General features: G+C 43.2%; 1 protein-coding gene across 1 annotated transcript; it reads left to right on the top strand.

Moving 5' to 3' along the window:
* The first annotated feature begins 15,711 nt into the window (after positions 1-15,711).
* On the top strand, positions 15,712-19,808 carry cabp5b (calcium binding protein 5b). The gene is made up of 6 exons (XM_061748577.1): positions 15,712-15,874; positions 16,854-16,881; positions 16,962-17,105; positions 18,007-18,116; positions 18,227-18,374; positions 18,487-19,808. Exons 1-6 carry the CDS (start codon positions 15,824-15,826, stop codon positions 18,513-18,515), a joined length of 510 nt encoding a protein of 169 aa, XP_061604561.1. The 5' UTR covers positions 15,712-15,823; the 3' UTR covers positions 18,516-19,808.
* The last annotated feature ends 53 nt before the right edge of the window (positions 19,809-19,861 follow it).

Here is a 19,861-nt window from a genome sequence, read left to right as displayed (position 1 = left end):
CGCATTTTCTCCGAAGAGAATTCTTTGTCCGACCCTAAGACTATCTTGCCTAAATCATGTTTCATATCCGCGTTTGTGTGGGACATTGAAAATGCGGTCAAAGGGGCTCTGAAAGACACTCCTAGCCCTGAAGATTGCCCTGAGAACAGGCTTTATGTGGTTCCGACCTTAAGGGGAAGAGTCATCCACTGGGCTCACACGAACCGAACTGTATGTCACCCAGGCATTGCCAAGAGGCAATCAGTGGTCGAACAGCGCTTTTGGTGGCCTAATGTTAGGAGGGATGTTATCGATTACGTCAATGCTTGCCAGGTATGTGCTGCTAACAAGCCCTCTCATCAACGTCCTTCTGGGGAGTTGCGACCCCTGCCAATATCACATCGTCCTTGGTCAGACATTTCCGTGGACTTTGTGACAGGATTACCGGCCTCTAAAGACAATACCACCATTCTTACAGTTGTTGACAGGTTCTCCAAGATGGCACACTTCATTGCACTTCCAAAACTCCCCTCAGCTAAGGACACTGCCGAGCTAATGATTAATCAGGTTTTTAAGTTCCATGGTTTCCCAAAGAATGTGGTGTCTGATAGGGGTCCCCAATTCATTTCGCAATTTTGGAAGGAGTTTTGCAATCTCATAGGTGCTACCGTCAGTCTGTCATCTGGGTTTCATCCTGAAACCAACGGCCAAACCGAGAGGCTGAACCAGGACCTGGAGACGGGGCTCCAATGTCTCGCTTCACAGGAGCCGCGATCCTGGTCTCAGAAACTGGTTTGGGTCGAATTCTCCCACAATTCCCTCCCCTCTGCATCCACTGGTCTATCGCCTTTTCACGTTGTGCATGGTTACCAACCATCTCTGTTTCCTGCTATAGCCCCAGAATCCACAGTTCCAGCGGCATTAACCTTGGTGAGACGCTGCAGGAGGACCTGGGAGCGAGCCCGCCAGATGCTGCTGCGCCAGGGAAGGTCCTACAAGGTCGCTGCTGACCGTCGGAGGACACCGGCCCCGAACTACAAAGTGGGTCAGCGAGTTTGGCTCTCGACCAAGCATATTCCACTCCGGGTGGAGTCCAAGAAGCTCGCTCCCAGATTCGTTGGGCCCTTCCCCATCACAAAAATCATCAACCCTGTCACCGTGAAGCTGAGGCTCCCAAGGTCGATGCGGGTCCACCCTGCTTTTCACGTCAGCCTACTCAAGCCAGCCCGGGAGTCTCCTCTGGTCCCGCCTTCCAGGCCCCCTCCTCCCCCCCGGTTTGTGGATGGGGGCCCTGTCTTCTCTGTGAAGCGGCTGTTGTCGTCTCGTCGGAGGGGGAGGGGGGTTCAATATCTGGTGGACTGGGAGGGCTATGGGCCTGAGGAACGTTCATGGGTACCGTCTGCGTTTATCATGGATAATTCGCTCATTCTGGAGTTCCACGTTGCGCATCCAGGGGCCCCAGGGCCGTCTGGGGTCGGCCGAAAGTGGGGGGGTACTGTCATGTGTGTGTGTGTTCCGGGTTTTGTCGCCCCCTCCCTGTTTCACACACACCAGCTCCTGTGAGCATCTTCACCACCTGTGCCTCGTTCACCCTAATTACCTATTGTATTTAACCTCGTGTCTCATTCCCTCTCGTTGCCAGTTCGTTGTACCTTGTTGTCGCGTTCCAGCATTCCTTGTTTCCACGTCATAGACTCACAGTAAGGCTTGACCCTGTTCCGATTATCGACCTTGCCTCTTTGCCTCATGTTTTTGGATACTGTTGCCTTTCTTGGATTGCCTGCCTGTGTACCGACCTATGCCCGTCTATTAAACCTCTCTTTTTGGAAACTGTCCATCTGTTTTGGAGTCGTGCATTTTTGGGTCCTATCCGCTGTTCCGTTCATGACAGTCCAACCCTCACCGAGAACGAGTCCGACTTACTGCCGGATATGCGGACCAAACTCTGACTACGGTCGTACAGGGACCGAACAGCCCGTATTAGGGGGTTCGGTACCCCATACTCCCGAAGCACCCTCCACAGGACTCCCAGAGGGACACGGTCGAACGCCTTCTCCAAGTCCACAAAACACATGTAGACTGGTTGGGCGAACTCCCATGCACCCTCGAGGACCCTGCCGAGGGTGTAGAGCTGGTCCACTGTTCCACGGCCAGGACGAAAACCACACTGCTCCTCCTGAATCTGAGATTCGACTTCCCGACGGACCCTCCTCTCCAGCACCCCTGAATAGACCTTACCAGGGAGGCTGAGCAGTGTGATCCCCCTGTAGTTGGAACACACCCGCTGGTCCCCCTTCTTAAAAAGGGGGACCACCACCACCCCAATCTGCCAATCCAGAGGCACTGTCCCCGATGTCCACGGGATGTTGCAGAGGCGTGTCAACCAGGACAGCCCCACAACATCCAGAGCCTTTAGGAACTCCGGGCGAATCTCATCCACCCCCGGGGCCCTGCCACCGAGGAGCTTTTTAACTACCTCGGTGACCTCAAACCCAGAGATAGGAGAGCCCGCCTCAGAGAACCCACACTCTGCTTCCTCATGGGAAGGCGTCTCGGTGGAATTGAGGACAACGTCCCGAGTCGAGGTCAGCAGTGCCCCATCCCCACTATACACAGTGTTGGTGGTGCACTGCTTCCCTCTCCTGAGACGTCGGATGGTGGACCAGAATTTCCTCGAAGCCGTCCGGAAGTCTTTCTCCATGGCCTCACCGAACTCCTCCCATACCCGAGTTTTTGCTTCAGCGACCACCAGAGCTGCATTCCGCTTGGCCAGCCAGTACCCATCAGCTGCCTCAGGAGTCCCACAGGCCAAAAAGGCCCAATAGGACTCCTTCTTCAGCTTGACGGCATCCCTCACCGTTGGTGTCCACCAACGGGTTCGGGGATTGCTGCCACGACAGGCACCGACCACCTTACGGCCACAGCTCCGGTCGGCCGCCTCAGCAATGGAGGCGTGGAACATGGTCCACTCGGACTCGATGTCCCCTGCCTCCCCCGGAACATGAGCAAAGTTCTGTCGGAGGTGGGAGTTGAAACTCCTTCTGACAGGGGATTCTGCCAGACGTTCCCAGCAGACCACAATACGTTTGGGCCTGCCACGTCGGACTGGCATCTTCCCCCACCATCGGAGCCAACTCACCACCAGGTGGTGATCAGTTGACAGCTACGCCCCTCTCTTCACCCGAGTGTCCAAGAGATGTGGCCGCAAGTCCGATGACACGACCACAAAGTCGATCATCGAACTGCGACCTAGGGTGTCCTGGTTCCAAGTGCACGTGTGGACACCCTTATGCTTGAACATGGTGTTCGTTATGGACAATCCGTGACGAGCACAGAAGTCCAACACCAGAACACCGCTTGGGTTCTGATCGGGGGGGCAGTTCCTCCCAATCACGCCCTTCCAGGTCTCACTGTCATTGCCCACGTGAGCATTGAAGTCCCACAACAGAACAATGGAGTCCCCAGCGGGAGCGCTCTCCAGCACCCCCTCCAAGCACTCTAAAAAGGGTGGGTACTCTGAACTGCTGTTTGGTGCATAGGCACAAACAACAGTCAGGACCCGTCCCCCACCTGAAGGCGGAGGGAGGCTACCCTCTCGTCCACCGGGGTGAACCCCAACGTACAGGCGCCGAGCTGGGGGCGCAATAAGTATACCCACACCTGCTCGGCGCCTCTCACCGTGGGCAACTCCAGAGTGGAAGAGAGTCCAACCCCTCTCGAGAGGACTGGTACCAGAGCCCAAGCTGTGTGTGGAGGAGAGTCCGTCTCTATCTCGTCTGAACTTCTCGACCTCACACACCAGCTCGGGCTCCTTCCCTGCCAGACAGGTGACATTCCACGTCCCAAGAGCCAGCTTCTGTAGCCGGGGATCGGATCGCCAAGGTCCCCGCCTTCGGCCACCGCCCAGCTCACACTGGACCCGACCCCTATGGCCCCTCCAACAGGTGGTGAGCCCATAGGAAGGGGGACCCACGTTACCCTTTCGGGCTGTGCCCGGCCGGGCCCCATGGGTGCAGGCCCGGCCACCTGGTGCTCACCTTCGAGCCCCACCACCAGTCCTGGCTCCAGTGGGGGGCCCCGGTGACTCGCGTCCGGGCAAGGGAAAACGAAGTCCATTGTTTGTCGTCATCATTAGGGGTCTTTGGGCCGTGCTTTGTCTGGTCTCTCACCTAGGACCTGTTTGTCATGGGTGACCCTGCCAGGGGCATAAAGCCCCAGACAACATAGCTCCTAGGATCACTGGGACACACAAACCCCTCCACCACGACAAGGTGACGGCTCAAGGAGGGGTATTATATAAATAAATCAAATAAATCAATATGATATGCTAATACGAGTTATTTTAACAGCAAATGATAAAGATTGGTCTTGTGTGCTTTTTGAAAGTTAGTGTCATTTTGCTCATTTATAATACAGATATGTGTTTCACATGAATTTTAGCAGTGGCAGCAAAATATACAGTATTAAAAAAAAGACAAAGGGCTGAAAATTCAAATTAAATGGAAGTCAGATAGACTAAGAGGAGTGCAATTAGGAGTTTAACCATATTTTTTTTTTTGGGGGGGGGGGGAATTACCTCACAAGTCATACAAAAACTACACAAAGTTATTGTGTTGTGGGCCAAAGTCATGTCATTAGCTTCAGGTGGCAATCACAAGTTGACAGCAATGGAACAACTATGTAAGTTCACTCTCATTGACATGAAGACAGGCTTGGATCATTTTGTTTTATTTTTGTTTTATTTGATTTATTTTGTGGTAGTGAACTTTTCCTTATATTTGTAAATGTAAAATATACTGTAAGACAACACTTCTAATGCTATAACACAATGTTTTTTATTCGTTTTTAAAAAATCGTCACACTTTATTATTATTTTCCTTATTCTTGTTGTAGAAGTTATTTGATCTGGGAAATGTTGTTTTTGCTTTTAAGTGCTGATGTAAGTCAGGCAGAAAAAAATGTCCTGTACCTAACGGAATTGTTTTTGTGGCTCTTTTCTATTGGTGTCTATCAGTGTGCTTCTGGCACAGTAATAGACAGCTGTGTCCTCAGCCTTCAGACTGCCCATGTTGAGATAAAGCTGGCTGCTGGAGTCCTGTCTGGAGATGGTGAATCTACCCTGGACTGAAGTTGAGTAATATATTGGGCTACTCGAAGTGTCTACATAAGCGAGCCATTCCAAGCCTTTACCAGGCACCTTTCTGATCCAGCTCCATGCATAGCTAGAAAAAGCTAATCCAGATGTTTTGCATGTCAGTGTGTGGGATTCTCCGGGTCTTTTAGTCGCTGGTTCAGACTGGTCGATGCTCCAGCCTTCAGCGGCCGTCAAAGCAAAAAGAGCAACCATCAAGAACGTTAGCATTCTGTCCGCCATCTTCGTATTCGTTTGAAGCAGGAATCACGAAGGCCTTCTGATGGGTACTGCACTTGCTTGCGGGCATGGCAGCAGGTTTTATACCTCACTGGTGGGAAGTGTGTTTTGCATAGAGGGAAATGCAAGGTTAAAGTACCACTGGGATGCTCTTAAACTCACCGCACTAGTACTTAAAAGTCCAGTTAAAATTTCCTAATAATTACATGACCAACAAAACTGGAGAATCATTATGATGCTTAATCGGGTTTGTTTTTGTAATGGAAAATTTGAAGAATAAAATTACTTCAGAAATTACAAAGTAACATTAAATTACACACCTATAAATCATTGTATTCATATTCTAAGCTTTAAAACATTAATATGAAAAAAATATCAAGCATGTGTGTGAAACAGTCTGTTGTCAGAGTTACATAATCTACAATAACTAGAGTACTATTGAACAGGTGGTAGTGTCTGTTAAGGTTGACATGATTGGTACATAATTTGCTTTATCGCAGTTTTTTTCCGCCATATAATGCTGGAAGTTTAGCCTAATTTCAAACTACATCAAAGTGATGAGCATGACAACTAATAATGTTGCTCTCGTGGCAAATGGATGTTTTGCTTTGTTGTTTATTCAACATTAATTTGAGTATAGAATGTAAAAAAAAAACCTCATGTAAGGAAAGTGCACAGTTTTTTACAACTTGTGAATTGTTCCTTTGTGTCATGAGTTTACGGCGGATTTAGGGTGAAAGATGTTTTTTATGGTTCCAGTTTCACATGAGCAGGTGGTGTCCCAGAGGTGCAACCGGAAGATCCATCCATCCATTCATTTTCTACACTGCTTATCCTCACTAGGGTCACGGGCGTGCTGGAGCCTATACCAGCTATCTTCGGGCGAGAGGCGGGGTACAGCCCGAACTGGTCGCCAGCCAATCGCAGGGCTCCTAGAAACGAACAACCATTCACACTCACATTAATACCTACTGACAATTTAGAGTCTTCAATCAACCTCCCATGCATGTTTTTGGGATGTGGGAGGAAACCGGAGTACCCGGAGAAAACCCACGCAGGCATGGGGAGAACATGCAAACTCCACACAGTGGGAGCCGGGGATTGAACCCCGGTCCCTAGAACTGTGAGGCAGATGTGCTAACCATTCGGCGACCCTGGCGCCATGTATTTATTATTATATAAATCCATCCATCCATTTTCTAACGCTTATCCGGGTCGGGTCGCGGGGGCAGTAGCTTTAGCAGGGACGCCCAGACTTCACTCTCCCCAGCCACTTCATCCAGCTCTTCCAGGGGGATCACGAGGTGTTCCCAGGCCAGCCGAAGGACGTAGTCTCTCCAGCGTGTCCAGGGTCGTCCCCGGGGTCTCCTCCCGGTGGGACGTGCCCGGAACACCTCACCAGGGAGGCGTCCGGGAGGCATCCGAATCAGATGCCCCAGCCATCTCATCTGGTTCCTCTCAATGCGGAGGAGCAGCGGCTCTACTCTGAGATCCTCCTGGATGACCGAGCTTCTCACCCTATCTCTAAGGGACAGCCCGGACACCCTGCGGAGGAAACTCATTTCGGCCGCTTGTATCCGGGATCTTGTTCTTTCGGTCATGACCCACAGCTCATGACCATAGGTGAGGGTAGGAACGAAGATCGACCGGTAAATTGAGAGCTTCGCCTTTTGGCTTAGCTCCTTCTTTACCACAACGGACCGATACAAAGTCCGCATCACTGCAGACGCTGCACCGATCCGCCTGTCGATCTCCCGTTCCATTCTTCCCTCACTCGTGAACAAGACCCCAAGATACTTGAACTCCTCCACTTGGGGCAGGATCTCATCCCCGACCTGGAGAGGGCATGCCACCCTTTTCCGACTGAGGACCATGGTCTCAGATTTGGAGGTGCTGATTCTCATACCAGCTGCTTCACACTCGGCTGCGAACTGCTCCAGTGAGAGTTGGAGCTCACGGCTTGATGAAGCCAACAGAACCACATCATGAGTAAAAAGCAGAGATGCAATACTGAGACCACCAAACTGGACCCCCTCTACGCCTCGGCTGCGCCTAGAAATTCTGTCCATAAAAGTTATGAACAGAATCGCCGACAAAGGGCAGCCTTGGCGGAGTCCAACCCTCACCGAGAACGAGTCCGACTTACTGCCGGATATGCGGACCAAACTCTGACTCCGGTCGTACAGGGACCGAACAGCCCGTATCAGGGGGTTCGGTACCCCATATTCCCGAAGCACCCTCCACAGGACTCCCCGAGGGACACGGTCGAACGCCTTCTCCAAGTCCACAAAATATATAACTTCACGAGAGGCTACCCTCTCGTCCACCGGGGTGAACCCCAACGTACAGGTGCCGAGCCGGGGGGCAATAAGTATACCCACACCTGCTCGGCGCCTCTCACCGTGGGCAACTCCAGAGTGGAAGACAGTCCAACCCCTCTCGAGAGGACTGGTCCCAGAGCCCAAGCTGTGTGTGGAGGCGAGTCCGACTATATCTATTCGGAACTTCTCGACCTCACACAACAGCTCGGGCTCCTTCCCTGCCAGAGAGGTGACATTCCACGTCCCTAGAGCCAGCTTCTGTAGCCGGGGATCGGATCGCCAAGGTCCCTGCCTTCGCCCACCGCCCAGCTCACACTGCACCCGACCCCTATGGCCCCTCCAACAGGTGGTGAGCCCATGGGAAGGGGGACCCACGTTACCCTTGCGGGCTGTGCCCGGCCGGGTCCCATGGGTGCAGGCCCGGCCACCAGGCGCTCGCCTTCGAGCCCCACCACCAGGCCTGGCTCCAGTGGGGGGTCCCGGTGACCCGCGTCCGGGCAAGGGAAAACGAAGTCCATTGTTTGTCGTTTGTCTGGTCCCTCACCTAGAACCTGTTTGTCATGGGTGACCCTGCCAGGGGCATAAAGCCCCAGACAACTTAGCTCCTAGGATCCCTGGGACACACAAACCCCTCCACCACGACAAGGTGACGGCTCAAGGAGGGGTATTATATAAATAAATCAAATAAATCAAGATGATATGCATATACGAGTTATTTTAACAGCAAATGATAAAGATTGGTCTTGTGTGCTTTTTGAAAGTTAGTGTCATTTTGCTCGTTTATAATACAGATATGTGTTTCACATGAATTTTAGCAGTGGCAACAAAATATACAGTATTAAAAAAAAGACAAAGGGCTGAAAATTCAAAGTAAATGGAAGTCAGATAGACTAAGAGGAGTGCAATTAGGAGTTTAACCATATTTTTTTTGGGGGGGGGGAATTTCCTCACAAGCCATACAAAAACTACACAAAGTTATTGTGTTGTGGGCCAAAGTCATGTCATTAGCTTCCGGTGGCAATCACAAGTTGACAGCAATGGAACAACTATGTAAGTTCACTCTCATTGACATGAAGACAGGCTTGGATCATTTTGTTTTATTTTTGTTTTATTTGATTTATTTTGTGGTAGTGAACTTTTCCTTATATTTGTAAATGTAAAATATACTGTAAGACAACACTTCTAATGCTATAACACAATTTTTTTTATTCGTTTTTTAAAAAATCGTCACACTTTATTATTATTTTCCTTATTCTTGTTGTAGTCGTTATTTGAGCTGGGAAATGTTGTTTTTGCTTTTAAGTGCTGATGTAAGTCAGGCAGAAAAAAATGTCCTGTACCTAACGGAATTGTTTTTGTGGCTCTTTTCTATTGGTGTCTATCAGTGTGCTTCTGGCACAGTAATAGACAGCTGTGTCCTCAGCCTTCAGACTGCCCATGTTGAGATAAAGCTGGCTGCTGGAGTCCTGTCTGGAGATGGTGAATCTACCCTGGACTGAAGGTGAGTAATATGTGCTACTCGAAGTGCTGATAGAAGCGAGCCATTCCAAGCCTTTACCAGGCACCTTTCTGATCCAGCTCCATGCATAGCTAGAAAAAGCTAATCCAGATGTTTTGCATGTCAGTGTGTGGGATTCTCCGGGTCTTTTAGTCGCTGGTTCAGACTGGTCGATGCTCCAGCCTTCAGCGGCCGTCAAAGCAAGAAGAGCAACCATCAAGAACGTTAGCATTCTGTCCGCCATCTTCGTATTCATTTGAAGCAGGAATCACGAAGGCGTTCTGATGGGTACTGCACTTACAGCAGGTTTTATAGCTCACTAGTGGGAAGTGTGTTTTGCATAGAGGGAAATGGAAGGTTAAAGTACCAGTGGGATGCTCTTAAACTCACCACAATGTGACCATACGAGCAAACAAGAGCATGGTGTTCCATAATTTAATTTTTTTTTTAGTTTTGGTAACAGTTCAACCTCGGTGGAGGTCTGCACGCAAGCAGGTGTGATTGAAGTTACTGACCAAAACCAACACGTCACACTCTATAATTAGAGAAGAATATTGTTTTATGTACTGTCTTTGTAATTAAAAAAAAAAAAAAAAAACATTGATCAAATGTTAACTATCACATTTCCAATTGATGTTTATTTTATTGTTATTTCAAGAAGCATTTTCATGTGTACCCCGCCGCCTGCCCAATGATAGCTGGGATAGGCTCCAGCATGCCCGCGACCCTAGTGAGGAGAAGCGGCTCAGAAAATGGATGGATGGATGGATGGATTTTCATATGTACTACAAAGTACAGTTGAAGTGTCATAAATATTATGCGACTGACAAAACAAGAGGTTCATCCTGATGCTAATGGGTTTTGTGAAGGAAAATATGAAAATAATACAATTATATTTGAAATACAAAATAATATTTAACTGTGCACAGTTATAAATCAAATAATGTTAACATATTGCCCAATTTATCTTTCTATTGTATATTTTGATATATTATTTTCTGTCTAATATTGAAACTTTCAAGGTCAGCTTAAAATATAAATATTTGTCTAAAAAAACATAACTTTACATGCTTTTACCTTCAGTGCCCTTATAAAGGAATGACTGGCTGACAGTTGTACTATGTGCTGATGATTTTTATTCATCATTCTTTGTGTTTTCTTCTCCTCGTGTGTACACCTCACTACCTCCCTTGTTTTTGTAGAGCCCTGCTGTGTGTTTCAACGTGTGTGGGATTTTGCACAGTAATAGACAGCAGAGTCTTCGGGCTGTAGGTTGGACAGTGTCAGATGAACCATGCTGTTAGCATCCTCTCTGCTAATGGAAACACGTCCTCTCAAGCTGCTGGCATATTTGTTGCTACTGGACGATGAATATCCCTCTCCTATCCATTCAAGGCCTTTTCCAGGAGTCTTCCGGATCCAGTGCATACTGCAGCAGGTAAACCTGAACCCAGAGCCTCTGCAAGAAAGACTGAGCGTCTGACCCGCTTGCTTCACGACCACACTAGAAGGAATGGACTCCATACTCTGACCGGCACAGGCTGCCAAGGCAAAAAGAGAGAAGAGGAACAGTCGCCAGAGAAGCTAAGGAACATTTTGTCAATCGTGTAACGCAACAAAGGACTCACAGGCCAGAAGGACTGAAAGTGTCAGAAGACAGAGTGAGTTCATCTTGCCGATGCTGCAGATGTGATCTGTGGTCCACACAAAGCACGAGACATGTCGAACGGACTGAAGTACACCACGCAGGCTGAACATTTGCATCAGTCGAGAAGAAGGAGTGGTCCGTGCTGATGTCACATGTCGTCAGGTAGAATAAGTTATTCAATATGGAAATATTCTATTATTTATTTAATATAGTAATACAACAAGAATAATAGATTAGGAATTTTCTTTCCTTTTTTTTTTTTTAAATGCGACCCCGACCTAACATGTTTCTGGAATGTAGGATGAAGCTGAAGTTCCCAGAGGAAACCCCTCAGAACTTTGAGCCAGATGTGCTAACCACTCGACCGCTGTGCCGCAACCAAAGTGGCATAAAGTGCTACCTCAACATATGAGTTTAATTTGTTTTGTGACTTAGCTCACAACTCAATTTACTCTTATCTCAAATTGTGAGCGAGATGCTGGACGGATCTTGTGGCGTTTGCTGCCGCCATCTAACAGTGTTGGCTTTGTGTGAACGTCATTCTTTTTTTTTATTATTAGAATGATATAAAATAAAATTATATTATAAACTAAAAGTACAATACTTTGAAAGAATAATACAGTACAATTTAGAAAAAAACAATTGAGAATATCAGCAAATGCAAAAAAAAAACATTAAAAAAAATGTAGTTAAAAAAATAGAAATAACACAATGGTAGTAAGTTGCCTGCTTGCACATATCAGATCATTACATGTTCGAAAAGGAGTAGGAGGAAGTAAAAATGTATCTATTCCTATCTTTAATCATCCAATACAACAACAACAAAAAACAAATGAGTCAGTGGCAAAAGCAAAATTTAGCTTTTTAGCATGGACAGTGAAGATTTGGCTCGTTTTGCATACTCACTCGTGCTGCTCATTGGTAGAAATGCGGGATCATTTAAACAATTTAAAATGAAATAAACTGGTCTTTCAACAGTGTAAAAGTATCCGAAACAGACAAACGTATTGCTACAATAACGAAGTAATCTATAAAACACAAGGTCAAAAAGTAGCATTGTATTTTCAAAGAGGATTGCATGTACATAAAAGATTAACGCATATGATTATTAATTTAAATGCTGTCGCTCAGGAAAATCATGTAGTGTAGTGCAGTAATAGAGAGTAATTGTCACTGGATTAGAACATTCCTATCATGTTGCTTTATGTTGTATGGTTCATTCAGCACAGTTGAAGTGTCAGGGCTCCCCCTTCCCCCCCCCCCCTTTTTTTTTGTTTGTTTATTTGTTTTTGTTCAAGTCCGCTGATGGTTTGTGTTGGTGTGTGTCTCTGGCACAGTAATACACTGCAGCGTCTTCAGGCTGCATATTCTGGCCATTTAGAGTTGCAATTTTGCTGGAGGGGTTTAGATTGATACTGAACTTGTTGCTCAGTGAGTCCTTGCGGTCATAGTCCCCAGTGTGTCTTCTTCTCCCTATCCATTCCAGTCCTTTCCCAGCTGGTTTCCTCACCCACGCAGTGTAGTAGCTACTCAAAGAATAAGACACCTCACAATCGATGTTCAACTCTTCTCCAGACCGCAGGGTCAAAGACTCCGGCTGGGTCAACTGTTCACCCTTGACACCTGTGGAGGTACGCATGTTACATGTCGAATGTGAGCAGTCAAAGGTCACGTGTGCCTCAGTGACACTCACTGGACCCGGCAGCCAGCAGCACCAGCAGAACTACACACAACATGGTCGGTATGCTCAAGGTGTCCTGATGGGAAGGTCTCTACTGCGAGGGCATGACTCCAAGTTTTATAGCACACTGGTGGGGCGTTCACTTTGCATAGCGGCACTGCATGTGCTATTAAAGATGTGGCAGATATATAGTTGTAGACATACTATACGCTTATGCTTTCAAACTGAAATTATCAAACAAGAATAGTCAGTGGGATAATTTCAAATTTACTAAACAATAGTCCTGTTTTATACCATGCTTGTTTTTGTTTTCAAAGTTTTTACTGTGATATTGAGTGGTTCGATCCGTGCCTACAAATAAAATATATTCCATTATTATCGTACAATCAAGCAAAATATTCAAACACAACATTTCAACACCTCTCAATTTACTGCTGTACATTTCCACACCACAGTAAATTACATGCACTATCGTTAAAAAAAAAAAAAAAGGTTTTGAATGAATATGTCTATTGGACAGTGTCACCATTAATTGACAGACAGACATGCAGACAGGTTAAATGAAGACTCTTAATTGTCCACAAGTGTGATTGTGAGTGTGAATGTTTTTTTTTTTTTGTATATGTGCCCTACGATTGTCCAAGTGTACCTGGCCTCTCGGCCAAAGTCAGCTGGGACAGCCTTAAGCTCACCCGCGGCCCTTGTGAAAAAAAGCGAAATATAGAACATGGATGGATTGTAGTTTCGGATCCAGCTCTTCACAATGGCATTAAAGTGTTCAAGTGATCATAATGTTGTGGCTGCTCAGCGCATATGAAATGTCCAAATTTTACTAAATATAGTTTAGTCTGAATATACTGTATGCATGGAAGTAAATACAACAATTTTCATCCACTTGACATGAGATTAAAGAAATCAGTATCACGTATGTTAATGTCATTTGTTTGGTAACTCCATCTCACCGGGGAATGGTTCAGATAGTTACTTGTCACGAAATAAAAAGCGAAGCATTATTAAAAATCAAGCAAGTGTGCAAACCAACTTTTGTGGCAGTTACACAATCTGATGGAAAACGATTGAGTATGTTGCATTGTATCTGATAAGATGAACATAGCAAAATGAACATGATTGATTGATTATTTAAATTTCCCTGTTATTTATTTTAGTTTTAATTTTTGCATTATGATGCCAACATTTTGCCTGATTTACAACCACCTTAAAAGTGATTCAGTCATGCTAATTCTTTGTCAAAATTAAAAAGAAAAAAAGACGACAAGCAATAGCAATAATCTTTCTGGCACTCTCGGTGTCACAACTCGTCTCAACTCTCACAGTACAAATGCAAAACAGTGATGTTAAGCATGAGAGGTCAAAAAAAGCATGACAACCAATAATGTTACTCTTATGACAAATGTGTTTTTTAATCTTACACTTTTTCATTTATGCTGCTTACATTTTAGAATAGAATGCCACCCTCAAAAATATGACATCTAAGGAAAGTGGAGTTTCACAATATTTTATTTAACTTTGCAAGTGTTTTTTCTCAGTCTCATGAGGAAAGAGCGCATTTCGGGTAAACGATGTTTTTCTGGTTCCTGTTTTACATGAGCAGGTGCTGTCCCCAGAGGTGCAGCCAGAAGATATGTTTGGAAACCGAGAAAGCTTAGCTTAACTGAAAAAAGGTTTCTGGTGTGACAACTGGTTTGCATGTGTCTTCTCTTAAATGACAACTAACATGCGTCATTTATTTTACAAATATATATATATTTTTTAAATACAAGCGTTTTCATTTCCACTGGACCGATGAAGACTGATGAATAACAACTCTTGTCACGGGCATTTTATTTTGATAACCAAAAAAATGGGGAAGACTTTCTCATCTTGTCTGCTTGTTGAAGAAATTGTTTTATGGTGAGACAAATATAAAGTACTACTGAATAAAATCCACAACTTGTCACTTATTAATTCATATGAATACAGCAGGTGGTTTAAAAACTAAATTCCACTCCATAATCGTGGGGAGAGCCCCAAAGAAGAAAAAAAAAAGAAGAAGAAGAAATCTTCATACTTACTGCTACAGTACAGTACACTACTTTAAATGACAGATTCAGGGCAAAATTTTACCAGTCACTTCCAGACCTCTGTGGTCAAGCTCCTCCATACTTGGTGGATTTGGTGTCATTTTATTGTCCTGTTAGCTCACTGGGGTCTGCTGACTGCCTTTTATGTACTGTACTGTCCCCCACACGAGATTCAAAACAAAAATTGATAGAGCCCAAAATGTGGACTGCACTTTTATTTGTATTTATTTCGATTTGATTGATTTGTGTTTTACATCATATTATGGGTAAAATTAAAAATGTTGTGATTCTGTATTTTAAGGTATATACTGTAAGTATGACTGTATTCTAGCTACATGAAGAACTTTAAATGAGCAGTGAAAAGCCTCTGTATTTTATAAATCTATTTGAAGTATATAGATGAGATGAATTAATAAATCTAATGTGCTCTGTTATTCATGTGAAAGTGGGTTCCTATATTCTATGCTTACATGACCGAGATAAATGTTGTTCTGCAAAAAGATATAAAAGTGATTTCAGGATTTATCTGTCGAATGCATAATCTGATTGTAAATCTTGCATGTAAATATCTAAATTCACTCTATGATCATTTTAATTTGAATCCTATTTTTAAAATTGTATAACTAAAACATGACAATTGTATGTCAATTTGGGACTATGCAAAACAGGTCGAATAGACTTTTATGTATGATCAGGTACGTTTAAGGGACCCAAATTCTCTGAATAAAAAATGGCAATTTCTGAACAAAATAAAAACGAGCCAGCTCAGATTGAAGTTTTCACTCCCATGCTAATATTACATTTTTAACAAAATATTAGCTTTACAAGAGCATATTGATAGAAATGAGTATTGCGTAAGCTGTTTTCATTTTTAATGAATGTTATCTGTTCTAAAGTGTTTAAACAATAAACAGCATTCTCAATGTGCACTTTTGATGATTTACATCCAGACACACCATTATCTTGTACTTTGGGGGAATTGTTTTCGTCGCAAAAATCCTAAAAAGCAGATGTGTGAATGTAAACGGTATATGAAATTGTGCATCATTAAGCTTATGTTTCTATTCCAGACCAAAGCTGCAGAGATAATCCCTTATCCCTCCTCTCTGACATACACAGATCACTAGTGACCACATTTTACACTCACATACACACACCCTCAGTCTTAATAAAGACATCATACATACATACATGCAATAGTGCATTTATATGTAGATTTATCCTTCTTAACAAAAGTAGACAGCATGAGCCTGAAACGAGCCTGCATCTTCCTCCGAGGGGGGAAAAGGAGACAAGTAAATCTTGCGGATTTTTCTTTCATATTTTCAGCCTCAAACGTTTCTAGAGCAAATAATTATGAGGGAAGAAAATTATTGAATGACATAAATTAAAAACACATTTGTGAAATAATTTTTCTTGTTGTGGCAACGTGGTGGAAAATTGATAGAAACTCAAACTAGAGTTAAGGTTAATTTAATGTAGATTTAAGCAAAACAGACATTTTTCACGTTAAAATTTGTTCATAATTTTTTTATTTTTAAACCAAGATTACACTTCATTCTGTATCTTGTAAATTACAGTGGTAGAGTATGTCAGGAATTTCACTAACCTGGATTGGCAAAAAAAAAAAAAGACACAATACATGAAATATACTATTACAAGAATATGTAAACATCTAGATAAAAGCAAACAAAAACATAAATCAATCCAGGACATTAGTCAAATTTGGTCTGATTCATTCACACGTTATTTAAAAATAAATAATATTAATCTGAATATGCTGTGTCAGTAAATGAGTTCATCATGCAAATTGTAGAGTATATAGTCGAAAAATTATATTCTGTATAATGTTCAGAATTTGAGCTCATATGTTAATAGTTTGGGCTAACATGATTTGGTATATTAATGACACAATAAAAATGTACAATGAAGACAATTACAATAAAGTATATGTACTGTATTTGTAAAGTATATTTTTACAATTTACAATTATATTTTTTACAACTTACTGCTTAAAATCCTGTATGTAGTGTCACATTATAACGTTCATTTATATATCTGTTCACGCCTCTCAAGAGCACACACACACACACACACACACACACACGTGCACGCGCACACATGCACAAGCAAACACATGCAATTATATAAAATATATTTTTTGAGAGGATAGTTAATACACACAGTGCAACACTTGCATGTAATCATTATGCACCTTTTGATCACAGATATACAAGTAAAATGTTGTTTGTGTCCATCCTCACTGTTTTGCAGAGAAATCTCACTCACGATGAGGTCAAAGGTAATTCATGCTTTGTAGCACCCGATAGACATTTTAGCAAACTGGCCAACTTTTAACATCTTTCTCTGCATGCTCTCTAGAATTACGTGTGGCATTTGTGGAGTTTGACAAAGACAAAGATGGCTTCATAACCTGTAAACATTTGGGCAACCTGATGAGGACGATGGGTTACATGCCAACTGAAATGGAGCTGATAGAACTTAGCCAAAACATCAACATGAATTGTAAGTTAGTGTCGAACGCTAGTAGTGACTCTTGGTTATGCTGGACATCACTGTGCAATGAAAAGATTCTAATCTAAAAAAGGTGGCAAGTATAATGCTATTAATACTTACATTTTGTTAGTGCAAGGACAGTGTATATTTTTCAGAATATAATAGAAAACAAATACATAATTGAGAATATAACAATTTTCTTCTATTATTAGTTAAGTAGTTAGTTTTATAGTTTTCAACAATCACAAGCAGACAGAAAACGGAACATTAAAGGAATGACCAAATGTTTAATGCTGTGAAAGAAGGTCATCTCATGTATGTATATATATATATATATATATATAGAGAGAGAGAGAGAGAGAGAGAGAGAGAGAGAGAGAGAGAGAGAGAGAACATGCAAACTCCACAGAGCAAGACCAGATTTGAACGCCAGACCTCAGAACTGCGAGGCGGATGTGCTAACCAGTGGATCACCGTGCCGCCAAAAATCAAACTTAATAAGAGAAAAATTCATGAGATAAACTTGTTTTATGAAGCGTATTTAACACAGGTCACACACAAACACAGACTGTAGTACTTTCTTGTGTTGGCGCGTGGCCTAGTGAGTGAGGTCAGGAGCTTAAAGTCTGGCGGGCTGGGGAGTCCAATCCAACAATATACTGTAGAAGTAACATTAATCACAAACAAGAACGCAGCAAATTATTGCAGCACACCATATGAGTCACTTTCAAAATCTTTGGAGATGTCTCATATTGCACTTGACCTTTTGTAATTGACATAACTAAAACGAAAAAAGAATTCAAAGGAAGGAAGACGACATGAATGAAACTTCATAACTTTTACATTATTTTCCATCAGGAGTGTATGGAGCGTGATGGTTTCTGCTTTTCTATCATTTGTGTCATTACAGTGGGAGGACGGGTGGACTTTGAGGACTTTGTGGAACTGATGACCCCCAAGCTCCTGGCTGAAACTGCAGGCATGATTGGACTAAAAGAACTTAAAGACGCTTTCAGAGAGGTGAGCTCAGCCTCCGTGTTTCCTGTTGTCTCTGGCACCCCTTGGCGGAGACCATTTGGATTTCTGAACTGTCATCGTGAAGTGGTTGGCAGTTTTCCCATCTCTTGCAGTTTGATATTGACGGTGATGGTTCGATCACATCCGATGAGCTGAGGCACGCCATGCTGAAATTACTGGGCGAACAAGCCAACAGAAAAGAAATTGAAGCAGTGGTGAAAGAAGCTGACAGCAATGGGGATGGGACTGTGGACTTTGAGGGTGAGAAACAAAAACTTGCAAACGACATTCATAACATTAAAAAAAAAAAATAAAAAATGAAGAATCAGCAAAAAAATGTCTCTAATCAAAATTATGCCCATTGTCTTTATAGAGTTTGTGAAAATGATGTCACGGAAGTGAAGACAACAAAATAATGTGAATGCATTTGTATTATCTACATACTGAATACGGCCTGCTTTACTTCTCCTCCTTATTCAATTTTATGGAAAACAATTTCTCTTTGATTTAAAAAAAAGAAGAAGAAATGTACAGTATATACTACCTGTAAATGCGCTAATACTGCTATACAGACTATAAAAGGGGAGTTTGCGGTTTTCAAAAATAAAACACTTGTTGTCATATTTATTCAAGCAAACACTATGACATGACAGTAGTACATGATAAATATAACCTATGAACAAATCAACCATCTCTGGCCCCATCCTTTGCCTCTAATTTGATATACAAGGACGAGGAAAAACAACCAATCAGAAGACAACAAAAGGCGTGATTTATGAGGTGCCAATCATTTGTCTCGCACTCGCAGGCACACTCATCATGGGCACACCCGGCGGCCTCGCACTGACCTGTTACCTTGTTACCCCAGAAAAGCACCTTATTCATAATGGAGTATGATTGCACTCAATGTTATCAGTTTTAAGTTTCATTTTTTTGCAAAGCCGTGAGTTTGTGCCCGCAATGAGTGTGCACGCCAATGCACATCAAATGATTGACACGTCATAAGTTATGCCTTCTAGCTGCGTCTTCTGATTGGTTGTTTTTCCCCAGGCATGGTGGTTCCTTGTCATATCAAATTAGCGGCACAAGATTGGATCAGAGATTGCACGTTTTTCTTCACACGTATTTACTGTATGTCTATTGCTGTTGTATTGTATTGTATTGTATTATATTATATTGCATTGTATTGTATTGTATTGCATTGCATTGTATTGTATTGTGTTGTGTTTGTCCACATGCGGTTTATTTCAGCTGTACATTATCAAATATGAGTCACTAGAAAATACATGTAAATGGACAATCCAAAATAAATTAGATACTAAATCAAAATTGGGCAATGCAGTGTAATCCCAGCATTTATAACATTCCATACCCGAAAGATCCATAAATGCAATATCAGATTTTCTATTGCGGTAAATAAAGGTTATCAAATATTTTGTGGGTTATCAATTTTGGGGGTTTTACTTTGAGAAAATGGGGGATAAAGTAATAATACTCTCAATATACACCTTTGCTCTCAGACATCCCAAAAGATCAAGAAGATGAATCCATATTTTTCCCTCATATTATTTAGCAACATGTTTTGCTGTATGGTCCAGATATTGACAGCTTGACAGTCACAACCTAATACTGTACTGTATATTTATAACTCATTGTCCATTGACCTCTTTTGATGCAAATAAACCATCCTTTTGATCCCGTTGTGTAATCATCGGACAGCATACACAGCAAAGATCTGAATGTGTGTT

This window comes from Phyllopteryx taeniolatus, chromosome 16, assembly GCF_024500385.1.
Source record: "Phyllopteryx taeniolatus isolate TA_2022b chromosome 16, UOR_Ptae_1.2, whole genome shotgun sequence".
Lineage (NCBI taxonomy): Eukaryota > Metazoa > Chordata > Actinopteri > Syngnathiformes > Syngnathidae > Phyllopteryx > Phyllopteryx taeniolatus.
The sequence above is the reverse complement of the archived record's forward strand: the minus strand, read 5'-3'. Positions and strand labels throughout refer to the sequence as shown.

Coding starts and splice junctions, on each gene's coding strand:
- cabp5b (XM_061748577.1), top strand. CDS start 15,824: ATGAGCCTGAAACGAGCCTGCATCTTCCTCCGAGGGGGGAAAAGGAGA. Junction 17,106..18,006: donor CCAAAACATCAACATGAATT/GTAAGTTAGTGT, acceptor GTGTCATTACAG/TGGGAGGACGGGTGGACTTT. Junction 18,375..18,486: donor TGGGACTGTGGACTTTGAGG/GTGAGAAACAAA, acceptor TTGTCTTTATAG/AGTTTGTGAAAATGATGTCA.